This window comes from Molossus molossus, unplaced genomic scaffold (assembly GCF_014108415.1).
Source record: "Molossus molossus isolate mMolMol1 unplaced genomic scaffold, mMolMol1.p scaffold_m16_p_15, whole genome shotgun sequence".
In the NCBI taxonomy this organism is placed as follows: domain Eukaryota; kingdom Metazoa; phylum Chordata; class Mammalia; order Chiroptera; family Molossidae; genus Molossus; species Molossus molossus.
Window position 1 is genome coordinate 76,836,083 of NW_023425350.1, and position 13,100 is coordinate 76,849,182.

The following is a 13,100-nucleotide window of genomic DNA, read 5'->3' on the forward strand; positions in this document are numbered from 1 at the left end:
AGACTAACTGACTCTGTGATTTGTTATGTTCTAAGCTTTTTGGGGGCTTGCTTGTATCTTTAGTCCTAACAATAATATGAAAGTAGTTGTAACTATTTTAATTTAATAAGAATAAAGAGAAGGAAAAAAAAATCAAAGATGATGACATATCATACCAATAAAAGAAATGATCATTTCAATAAAAGCAAAATATATATATATATATATATATATATATATATATGACAATATCCCACTCCCCTTTATGATAAAAATGTTCAACGAACTAGATATGGAAGGAACTTCCTATATCTGATAGAGAGCACCTATAAAAAAAAACCATGGCTGACATGTCGTGGTGAGACTGGAAGCTTTCCTCTAAGATCAAGAACAAGATGAGGATATCCATTCTCACTATGTCTAGTCAACACTGTTGGAGGTGCTAGCCAGTGCAATTAGGCAAGAAAAAAATAAATAAAGGCATCCAGACTGAAAAGAAAAAAACAACTATTTCTATTTGCAGGTGACATTTTGAATACATAAAATCCTAAGGAATTCACTAAAAAACTGTAAGAATTAGTAAATGAGCTGAACGAGGTTGAAGGTATCAAGATCAATATTCAAAAATTAATTGTATTTCTATCACTTGCAATTAAGAATCTGAAAAGAAGAAAACATTTTACTTAAATTTTTTTAAAAAAATTAATGCTTTTAATTTAAATATTAGAAAAAATGCCAAACTTAAACTCTGAAAACCATAAAATATCATTGAAAGAAATTAAAGATCTATCGTATTTATTTATTTATTTAATCCTCACTGGAGGACATTTTTTATCTTCAGATAGAGCGGGAGGGAGAAAGGAAGAGAAAGAGAAACACTGATGTGAGAGAGACACATCAACTAGCTGCCACCCTCACAATCCCAACTGGGGCTGGGGACAAATTGCAACGAAGGTATGTGCCCTTAGTGGGAACCGAACCCGGGACTCTCTAGTCCACGGGCCGATGCTCTAACCACTGAGAAAATCCGGCCAGGGCAAGAAGATCTAAATAAACAGAAAGGCATCTCATGTCCATGAATCAGGGAATATTAGGATGGCAATACCCCAAAACTGACCTAGAGATTCAACACAATCTCTACAAAAATTCAAGATGGCTCTTTGCAGATACTGACAAGCTCATCCTAAAATTCTTAAGGAAACTCAAGGGTCACAAAATAGCCTAAATTATCTTGAAACAAAAGAACAAAGTAGGAGTACTTCCCAATTTCAAAATTTATTACAAAGCTATAGTAATCAACACAGTGTAATACTGGCATAAGGATAAACATACAAATCAATGAAATACAATCGAGTCCAGAAAGGAACCTTCATATTTATGGCCAAATGATTTTTGGTAAGGGTGACAAAACAATTCAATGGGGAAACAACGGTCTCTTCAACAAATGCCACTGGGACAACTGGGTATCCTCATGTAAAAGAATGAAGCCAAACCCCTATCTCACACCACATATAAAAATTAGTCCGAAATGAATCAAAGACTTAGGAATAAACATAAGTGTAAATTTTCATGACTTTGGATTAACAATGTTTCTTAGGTACACACCCAAGAGAAGTGAAAACATTATGACCGCACAAAACCTTTTACATGCATGATAATGGCAGCATTTTCATAATAGCCAAAAATGGAAACAGTCCAAATGGATTAAAATGAAATGCAGTATATCCACACAATGGCAAAGCATTTGGCAATAAAAAGGAATGAATGTCTGAACACATTATAAAGTATGGATAAATCTTGACAACATTATGCTAAGTGAAAGAACCCAGTCACAAAAGACCATGCATGGTATGATTCTGTCTACATGAAATGTCCACGGTAGGTAAATCTATAAAGACAGAAAGTAAAAAGTAGTTGCCTAGAGTTGAGGGGGATGGGGAAAGTTGAAGACTGGCTGCTGAAAGGTACAGTTTTACTAGGGGTGATGAAGATGGTCTACATTTAAACTGTAGTAATGGCTACACAACTCTGTGGACAGACTAAAAACCAATGAAGTGTGTACTCTTTAGATGGTATGTGAAGTGTGTCTCAATAAACAAAAAAGAAAACAGAAAAAATAAGTAAGCAGCAAAGGAAACTGTGTCAAGAGATTTAGATGTGCTGAGATACTGAGACTGTATTTCTCTGAAAAATAAGAATCTGTACTGACCGTTGTGCCAAGATGCTCATTTTCCCCTAATCTCTTTAAAGGATGCATGTTATTAAATGCAGATAGAGAACTTATTTAGTTTTGGTCCTTTTCTTCAGTTCTTTAAAAAAAATTTTCTGAGTATACAAACACTAATTACAAATACGTCATTTTCTTCAATTCTTCTTGAAAATAATAATGTTTTGAGTATGTAGCTAAAAATTATGTATACCTTCTGGATACTGTCAGATGTCCATTATCTATGAAATGAGGCAGATATGAAGAAAGAACACGAGATTCAAAGTTTGAAGTTTTAGATATTTTCACTCTATCCATATGTATACATTTAAACATAATGCTTACTCTTTTTGTGCCTCAGTTTCCTCTTCTAAAAATGGAGCAACACCTACACTGACCTTTGATAAAATTACTGTTATAAAAATACTGGTTTCTTAATATCCCTAAATACTGTTCAGATTACCATACGATTAAAAAATAGGATAGCAGCTATGAGGTCCATAAGTCCAAGTCACCCAGACCTACAAAGGCAATAAGAAATCCTTCTAGCTTCGTCAAACATGTTGGTCTGGTGACTTAAAGAGATACTGAAGTACCATTTACAAATAACTAGGAAAGGTATAAAAAAAGATGAGAAATAAACTAAAATGCCTATAAACACAAAATAATTAAAGTAATTATATATTTAAAATCACATAAAATGTTAAATCTATACAAAAATGTTTTTTTTCCATTAAATATAAATCACCATGGGATGTGATACATTGCTTTTTTAAAAACTGGAACAATCTTCAAAAATTGTTAAATTGTTAAATTCTTTTGCTAGCTATTCTCGTAGGACTAGCAAAAAAGTAATATTGCCCTGGCCGGTTTGGCTCAGCAGTTAGAGCGTCTGCCTGCGGTCCGGAGAGACCCGGGTTCGGTTCCCGCTAAGGGCATGGACCTCGGTTGCAGTCTGTCCCCGGCCCTGGTTGGTCATGCGGGTGGCAGCCACTCGATGTGGCCCTTTCACATTGATGTTTCCCTCTCTCTCTCTTCCTCTCTCTCCCTCCCACTCTGTCTGTACAAAAAATGGAAAAATGTCCTCGGATGAGGATTAAAAAAAAAAAGTAATATTGATTATTACTACTTTTACCAGGATTATAATAATTCAAGAGTGGTATGTGATAGCATTCCAACCTATTCTCAAATCACTTAGTACATGCCCTTTGAAAATTTAAATATATAGTTAAGTTGATAGAAACACTGGGCTTAGGTTTACTTATAGGATTTCCTATGAACCTGACTATATTTCCATTACCATTTGTTTTATCATTGTGTGAAAAAGCTGAATTTAAGACTACTCTACAGGATAAAAGTTTCCAGATTGCGTATGAGCATTCACAGTGTCTCTTATGACCTGAAGTCAAGGAAAGTATCCATTGTAGCTAAAATCTAAAACTCATCATACTTTATTATGCTTCAAATACAGAGTAGCATCTCTCTTTGAAATCATAGCTTCAACTTGCAAAGTATATAGTGGCATTTTTTCTTATTCTGACAGTTTGATTAAAATTCACACAGAGGAAAAAAAAATTTACACAGAGCTAAAGGGCTCAGGCTGAATAACAGTGATTTCAAAACCTAAAACTTTACAGCAATTACTTTTCAACAGTGTAATTGTACTTACATCAATATCCTCTTGTGTAAAAGTTTCTGGGTCTTCTCCCATCATGTTGGCTAAATGTCTCTTTCCTATGTTGAACTCCTCAATCTGCTTTTTAATGAAATCCACTGTGTAGGTTTCACGTCTCAAGGCTGCAACATTTTTCTTTGTTGTTACAACTGCCGTATGTCTTCGCCTTAATATCTTAACAGAAAATATAAATGGGAAGAAAAAAAAATTTACATTAAACAGTAATCTCATAGGCCATTCTCTCTAAATAAAATAAGATATTCAAGTAGTTGTCTTTTTATTATGGTACTCAGTTGGCAGGAGTCTGCAAACAAGGTAAAAGGCTAGTTAAGAAAGCTGTCAGAATTGTCCCCTGCTCAAAAGCTTGCTTTTTAAAGCCTGTGCTTACAAAGTACTTTAAACTACTAGCATCTCAACACATTAAAAACAAAAATACAACAAACATCTGTATCTGATATCAATCTATCAACTTCAGCTACGTGTGATATTTGACACACAAGAATGAATAATGACTGTGCCACTCCCTTAAAACGAAGCAAAGGCATGACCAGCAGCCGGAAACTAGCAAGCAGAAGTGGGAGTAAAGGGTCATGTACTTGGAAGCAGCACCCTTAGACTACAGGCACTCACCACATTGAGGCTGCAAAAACAGCCTACCTTTAAATGCCTTAAAATAATAGGTTTAGCTTAGTTTGAAACTTTATTCCATGGTCCTTGTTTTAAGCTGACACAATAAAGAAACTGCTTCACTAAATAGCAAGACGATTTCTTTTTTGTTAATCCTCACCCTAGGGTATTTTTCCATTGATTTTGAGGGAGGGAGAGAGAAAAACATCGATGTGAGAGACACATCAATTGTTGGCCTCCTGCATGACCCAGACCTGCAACCCTTTGGTTCCAAGACCAACACTAACTGCTAAGGCAAACTGGCCAGGACAAGATGATTTCTTAGTATTAATTTGGTTCAATATGCTATGTAGGAATAAGGATTCTTTCATATCCTTTTGAACTATGAGTAATGATATCACACTTGCTGTTGTGGATCCTTTTATGCTGTAGCACTAGGAATTTCCCCCCAAGGCATAATATTTCACCTGCAATAAAGGAAAAGAACCTGAAAAACGTTTTTGGTTTTTTTTATCCTCACCCGAGGACATTTTTCCATTTTTTGTTCAGATAGAGCGGGAGGGAGAGAGAGGAAGAGAGAGAGAGAGAAACATCGATGTGAAGGGACACATCGAGTGGCTGCCACCCGCACGACCAACCAGGGCTGGGGACAAACTGCAACCGAGGTACGTGCCCTTAGCGGGAACTGAACCCGGGTCTCTCTGGACCGCAGGCCAACGCTCTAACCGCTGAGCCAAACCAGCCAGGGCTGTTGCAACCCTTTTAAACTCCCATTTGCACTTCCCTGCAATATCACTGCCCATATTTTTTATTTAAATTAAGTCATTTTAGATTTTATTCTTTTGACTCAATCCAATTTTTAAAAAAATTAATTTGTTAGAAACAGAGGAAGGAAGAGATAGAAACACTGATCAGCTGCCTCCTGCATGCCCCTTACTGGAGATCGAATCCTTATCCGGAATTGAACTGGGACCTCTCAGTCTATGGGACAATACTCAGTTGACTGAGCCACACTAGCCGGGCTGTATTTTTTTTTTTTTTTTTTTTTTTAATATATAAGACTATCCAGTTTAAAGGGGCTTTAATAGATATTCTATCTTATTTTATCTTTACATATTTTTATGCTTCCTTCCTGTTTTTTCTTTTGCTATATGGTCTATACTTTTAAAAATGTATCTTTTAATCTGGCAATTTAGACAGCATACAGCCTGTTTTTATTTTACTAGTTTTTATCCATATGTCTCTAATAAAATGTTTACATGTAGTTCTCCTACCAACTTCAGCAATAAAGCAATGCCCACTGAATTCTCACCTACTTGCTCTGTTCTCTTTTTAAAAAACAGTAATTCTCTGTTATTCTGTCCTTCATATATATCAGCCTTATTTCTTGTCCCTTTTTCCTATATTCTGTATGATTTTTAACTTTTATTTCATGGGTTTGTTTTTTCTTCCTTTTTCTGCGGTGGCTCTGAGTTTTTAGGTTGTTTTTTTTTTTGGTACGTGCCCCTAGCAGGAACCGAACCCGGGACTCTGGTCCACAGACCGATGCTCCAATCGCTGAGCCAAACCGGCTAGGGCAGTTTTTAGTTTCTTATATCATCAGTCTATCTTCAAAACTCTTTCCTTAAGTTTCTTTTAATCCTATCTTCGTGTCTTACCGTTTTTAACAGAACTCTTCCACATCCAACCTTTTAATAAATGTGCTTGGTAATGTGAAGCAGTTACAATAATTCTTCCATTTTGTTGAGTAACATCCCTTTATATTTTCCTCCTCTCTCTCTCACACCACTCCCTTTCTTCTTTTGTTCCTACATTTTAGCATCATCTCAATTAAAAGAGTTGATTATTGGCTTAAAAACTCATTTCTTCACTTGATTTAAAATTACTTTATGTCTGCCTATATTCTCCAGAGTTTGTGACATGAGGAGGCAGTTTTTGTACTTTTAACATAAGTGAGACATAAACAATATCTGCAAAAGGTTTATTGTTGTTCACAAAGGGCCTTTCCTTTAACATGCTCCTAATGTGCTATTTTTCAGACAACCGCTTTAGGATCTTTAGAATCCTTTCAAAGACATTTGTATAACTGCAGAAGAATATGACATTCTGGAAATTCATAACATTTATTAAAGTTACAAAGCCATCACAGCATCAGTACCAGACTACTGAATATATTTACTAAATGTTGTGAATTACTCCAGCAGTGAATTCACACAAAAATATTAACATTCAAAGGCGTCCATTATTCATTAGGACAAGCCATCGAGTACGATGAGGCTGCAAGTGAAACGACCAGACCTTCAGCTGAGAACAGTAAGAATCCCTGGAGAGAATCTGCTTTGCCACTAAGTACAATTCCCAACAAAATTTCTTGCAGGTTCTATTTCCAACTGAGAAGCTATGACAGAGAATTTTCCTCAGACTTTGTTCTTATGGAGCTGTATAGACACAACCTGACAGATATGTTTCTTTTTAAAGATAATCAGTGGGTCAGACAACTATAATTTCAATCCAGCAGGTTGCCAAAGGAGCAGATACAGCCTGACAAAGCAGTGATGCCCCAAATTTGGCTAAATGCCAGTGCTACACACTACTTTAATGGTATTACAAAAGTACTGTTCAACTGGATAAAAGCGAAACAAAAAGAATCTGCTGTTAATTTGATTGGAAAAAAGGCAAAAAAAAAAAAAATACTTTGAGGAATAAAAGAAAAGATAAAGACAGATGTCAGATTAGAAAAACTGTGGATAAACATAAGATATTACAACCTCCAGGAACCCATAAGATGAAAGATGAGAACAACAGATACTTAAGACAAAGACAGCAATGTTTTTACAATAAAACAAAAAAGTATACAAGGGCTAAGCCACCAGATGTCATCTATCATTCTTCAGTGGCAGACAGTCCAATTCAACAAAAGCATATTGGCTCAGTAAAAATGGAGAAAGTTTAAGCACTAAGAAAATGCTCAGTAGAGCCCTGGCTGGTTTGGCTCAGCGGTTAGAGCGTCGGCCTGCGGTCCGGAGAGACCCGGGTTCGGTTCCCACTAAGGGCACGTACTTCGGTTGCAGTTTGTCCCCGGCCCTGGTTGGTCGTGCGGGTGGCAGCCACTCGATGTGTCCCTTCACGTCGATGTTTCTCTCTCTCCCTCCCACTCTATCTGTACAAAATATGGAAAAATATCCTCAGGTGAGGATTAAAAAAAAAAAGAAAATGCTCAGTAGAAAGTATGACTGCACCCCTCCCCCCCAAAAACAGGCATAGTGTTTTAGCCATTCATGAGATGATTAAAAATTTTGTTTTATGAAATATGGCCCCTAAAAAATATATAACTATTAAGGTTGGAGAAATATCACTATTAAATGAAGAAATATTAGTTATTTAAGACAGATAAGTCATATATATAATATATTTAAGGGTCTGATGGGGTCAGTTAAATCTTTCAGTTATATGTGAGCTGTACTTTATATAGTTAAACATGTGCTATGGTGATATTCAGGAATTTGGGAATTGCTAAGGGTCGATACTGTCTAGTAATTATTTGTTTGATTATACTTTATTTACTTCACAGTGTCTGGCTCAAGTAAAGTGCTCAGTAAACATTTGCCATATGAATAAAAAAAGGCTTTATTTCAAGAATGATCAGGGAGATGAAAATTACAGTCACAAGGAGAAATTGTTTTTCACCCAGCTTATTGAAAAAATAGTATTACCTAATGCAGATAGAAAAAGGGGCCCACTCATACATCAATGATGTCATGTGAACTGCTTCAGCCTTTCTGGAAAGCTATATAGGAATATCTATTAAAATTTAAGATGTACACATCCATTGCAGCAATAACCTCAAAACTGGAACTCTCACCCACAGAAATAAAAGCATCAGTACCTAAGAACTATACCAGGATGTTTACTGAACATTTTATTAGTGGGAAGAAAATGCAAACAAGGCCAATTCCCATCAATGGTTTAATTAACTTTGATACACTCACACAGAATATTAGACTGCAGCTAGATTCTAATAGGTGATTTGGAGTAATTTCTACTACTTACTATATATGTAAGTTAGAGAAGCAAAATATACAATGAGATCCATTTTTTTTTAAAAGTATGCATATGCATGCATGTCTGTATACGACTAAAAGAACAGAGAGAAAGACATAGAAGATACATAGGTTCAAGAGTTCTAGGCAGGGAAAGTTAGCAACTGCACACATGCCCTCACACTAAGTGTCTACAAATAAAACTATTGTAATATTCTGCATGCTATAATCCCTTTTATAGATAATTGTGTGTACAACTCAAAAGAGATACAAGAAAATGTAACTTTCAGAATATTTTCCAATAAGAAATAATAAAAACAGAAGTTGATGATAAATGGACAGATTGGTTGACTTAGGCTAAAATATTTAAAAGACAAAAATGATAGTACTCTTTTTCAACATAGTTTTTATATCACAGTCTGTGACTTTACAATATTTGGTAATGTTTCCTTTCCCTACTTGAAATATTTTCCTGTTTTCCATGACACCACACTGTTTTCTCCGTTCTGCTCATTCTCAATCTATTGGGGACTCTCATTCCTTGACTGTTCGTACTTCAGGGCCCTGTCCCTGAAGCTTATTCCTCACTCAGTACACCCTCCCTAGGTGACCTAATTCATTTCCAAGGCCTCAATTACCACCCACAAGGTAACAGAGGACTTGTAAATCCGCTTTCTTCTTGAACTAGATTGACTTTCTTATCTATGGGCCTACTGTAAATCTCTCCTAGGACACCCCACAGATGCGTGAAACACAAGTATACCCCAAACTAAACTCGTTTTCTTCCCTCTCACATCTGGTCCTCCTTTTCAGATCCCATTTCGGTGAATGTCGTCACCCAACCATGCGGGAAGGCAGCTTCCCACCGACCTCGGGATTAATGAAATGTGCAAGTTCTGGTCTCCATCTTTCCGTACACAAAGTTTGGGGACTATTAGGAAAACAGACACTGCACAGATGCAAGACACTTTAAAAAGTCACTATCTATCCTCTCCACGGGGTGACTTTCTCCACTCCGTTCCGCTCCCGCGGCGCGGGCGGGCCCGGCCCCACACCACACCTTCGCGGGGACAGCCAGTCAAGAGAGGGGTCGCTCTAGTCCCGCCTGCAGGTACCTTAACCCTTCACTGCACCCCGCGAAACCCAGAAACAACCTCTAGAGTGGCCGCTGAAAACCAATACCCACTTCTCCTCTCTCAACCTCACAACTCTCCTAAGTACGTGAGACCCTCGGGATCCGTCTGAGGGCACGTTGACGGCAGGGGAAGTGGCGGCGCTTGCTCCATATCCTCGCACTACAGGACCAGCAGTCCCACTTCTCCCAGGCCTTACCTGGGGTCCGGAAATTGTTTGCAACTCTGCGGCCGCGGCATTCCAGAGGACTCGTCTCCGGGCCAGGCTAACCCTCCCGCCAAGAAACAGCCGGTGGGAAACTGCGGCGCCGCAGGACACACAGGAGGCCGCCATCTTGGCTGTGGGAAGCCCGGGCTGGGGGGCGGGAGGCGGGGCCTGGGGACTGCGCAGGCGTCGGTGGGCCGGGTTCCGAGGTGCTCGTGAAGAAGCCCCGCGAGTTTGAAACAGGGGGCGTGTCCTGCAGCCCAAGGTGGCTGATAGGGTGCGAGAGCCCGGGGGCGTGTCCGGCTCCACCCCCTGGCCCGCATTGACAGCTGTCTGGAGAGGCGTTGGGTCATTCATCTTGGCCACTTTTCTCTTCTGCGCCTCTTGAATTAAATAGCTCTCCGCGTCTCCCTGGTGCTCACTGACTTCCACGTGACGATAACCGACCCTTCCTGCACGTCCGCCGCTGCACCTGCTCCCCCGGCTCTCCCCGAACCGCGGAGCCTCGCGCCGGCCGCACCGCCCGGTCGTTCCCACGCTCCTCTTCCTCACGCGAGAATGGACTCCAAGTCTTGCTTCCTGTCTGCCTTCCTAGCAAGGGCTTTCCCTCCTCTCTACCTTTCCACATTTTTCAGGGTCCGGGGTCTCCAGCAACTACCAGAGCAGTAGGTTTCAAGGCCTCCACTCTTACGTTATTTTTAACTGTGTAATGCCAACAGGTTAAAGTGAAAACCGGCGAGGAAGAAACGCTGTCTTAACTCATCTTTGCACGTCATTCCCCGTAGTGTTAGTACTGAGCCTGAGGTGTTAGAGATGAATATGCTTTGCCTTCTGAGACGTGTGTCCTCCTGACAGTAACTCCCAGGTTGATACACCGAATACATATTAAATGATGTAGTAAACAGTTTTGAAAACATTTCCAAACACTTAGATTTGAAGGGTCAGTACAATTAAAACACACAGAAAATCTGAGGTCATACAAAGTTGTCAAGCAAATAAATGCCATCTACTATCACCATCATTTCTTAAAATGCAGAACATTTTAACATTTAATATTGAAAAGGTAGACATCATCTCAGAATAAAGAGCACTCCTTTTAATGAAATGCATTTAGTTGTACAAAAAGCTCACTCTGTTCTCTCTTTTTTCATCTTTTAGGCTAGAGAAACTTTCATCAGAAATTGACAGAGGTTTATGAACTGGCATCTGGGAGCTAAACTTTATAGTTATTAAAATACATGTCTTTATTTTTTAAAATTCAAACATCAGACTTTATGCTCTCTTTTTCTGATCTATTTTATTTGAATTTATTGGAGTGACATTGATTCATAAAACTATATAGGTTTCAAGAGTACAACTCAATAAAACATCATCTGCCTACTGCATCATGCACTCATTGTCCAAAGTCAAGTCTCTTTCTAACCCCTTTGGCCACTTCCACCTACCCCCACCCCCTTTCACTCTGGCTATCACTATACTGTTGTCTGTATCTATTTTATGCGTGCACACACACACAGACACACACACACACACTCCTTTTACCATTTTTCATCCAGCACCCCAAAAGATGTGTTTAAACAGTTCCTATACATTGTAAAAAGTTTTAAACTTAATTGTGGAAATTTAACCAAGTAGAAAACAATCAAGTAAGTATGTAGAAGCAGATTTATACCAATTATTTTTCTATTGGCAACTGAGATATGTTTAAACTAGAAGTCAAAAGGAACAAGAAGTGGTTTGACAACCCTAGTAACAGGCTTCTCGAGTGTGGGATGGACCAGTAGACGAATCTGGCCATTACTCAAGAAACTCAATGTATCAGCTCTGGGAAGGTCAGTGGCTGCCATGCCTGACTCAGCACCAGCCTTATGCAGATTAGTCAGTGATCTTCAAACCTAGCACACTTCCTCCTCTAGTCACCCAGCATGGGCATTCATGCTGCATGAGCTGCTCCAGAAACTCCATTTCATCCAGGATCCAAGGGTCTCTATTCTGCTGACTTCAGTCCGAGGTAATCTGCTGTACAATTCTGTCGTGTTCATGACTGATGCTGTTTCCCATCCATTCAACAGGAGCCATTCTTTCTGAGACTCTAAGGACTTTTAGGTTTCCATCCCCACCAGGTCACACTGCTGTCTCCACAGGTGCCCCAACCGGTCATTCGTGTTCACCTGTTCATAGTTTATGAATGTGACAGCCCCAGAACTATCAGCTGCCCACTTGATTAGGTTTGTAGACTGCTGTGGAGCCTTGTAGACCAGCACACATGCAGTTTCAGCAGTGTCACAAAGTGTGTATTCATGTTACTTTTCTTCAGTTTCTCTTCCAGCTCAGGTCAGTCTTGAAGATCTGCTCCAATTATGGCTTATTTCTTTGAATCTAACGTGTGTCTCTTGGTTTGAAGTGTGTTCTCTGAATGTAATTCTAAAATGGGTTTGATAGGAGAGGCTTGAATTTAATGCTGTGCAGCTTTCTCATGACAATCATTGGAAAGTCAATTTTAAAATATTTACTTGGGAGAAGACCTTGATTCTCTAATAGAAGGTGGTATCCATACCAGCCTCAACATTTATAATTTGACAGTGACATTCTGTCTTCTGTAGAAATGCCTTTGTAAGCTCACCAATGCCATGAACTCAAGCAAATATCTACTGTTAATTTCAGGGGGCTTCCTCTCTTTAGACAGTCCTACAAAGTGCTGGTTGTAAGGGTCATGCCAGTAGCCAATGCTTACTGCAAACCTCCTGCATGTAGACACATCTTCACAGGTGCCACACACCCCCTCTTTGTCTGTTTCTGATGAGGAGGAAGAACAGGAGTTGGAACATGGGCCTCCCCAGGCTAGTGACCATGGGCGTGAAGGTTCCAGGAGTGCTGTGCCCACCTGAGACATAGAGGCAAGGTTGACTGTCCCTGGGGAAAGGCTATACCATTGTTTAAATAAGTATGTTGGAAGGTAGCTGTGCTTTCCACTATACCACCAATGCCAATTAAATAAGTATGTTGAAACATGTAAGTACTGAAATTAGGTTAGGAATGTGGAGGTTTTATTCTTTTTTCCCCCTCTAAAATTCATGCTACAGTCTTTTACTATATTACAGTAGAGAAGATGCAATGTGTTTCCGACTTCTAGGGGCAACACTTGGACTGCTGCATTGCATTTCCTGTGGAGCCTTTGAGTTTGGGAACAAATCCACTGGTATAGGTTGATGTTGGGTACATAATTTGGAGACAG

General features: G+C 39.1%; 1 protein-coding gene and 1 pseudogene across 1 annotated transcript in view; both read right to left on the reverse strand.

Annotated features, from left to right (window-relative positions):
• MRPS9 (mitochondrial ribosomal protein S9) overlaps window positions 1-10,000 on the reverse strand; it is a 65,025-nt gene extending 55,025 nt beyond the window's left edge. Inside the window, exons 1-2 of the mRNA XM_036263386.1 lie at window positions 9,860-10,000; window positions 3,855-4,034 (exon numbers count right to left, since the gene is read on the reverse strand). Coding sequence (XP_036119279.1) covers window positions 3,855-4,034; window positions 9,860-9,994 — 315 coding nt within the window. The 5' untranslated portion in view covers window positions 9,995-10,000. The remainder of the gene's footprint in view (window positions 1-3,854; window positions 4,035-9,859) is intronic.
• A 1,740-nt stretch (window positions 10,001-11,740) lies between these two features.
• LOC118630603 lies at window positions 11,741-12,758 on the reverse strand (annotated as a pseudogene).
• Window positions 12,759-13,100: the final 342 nt, after the last annotated feature.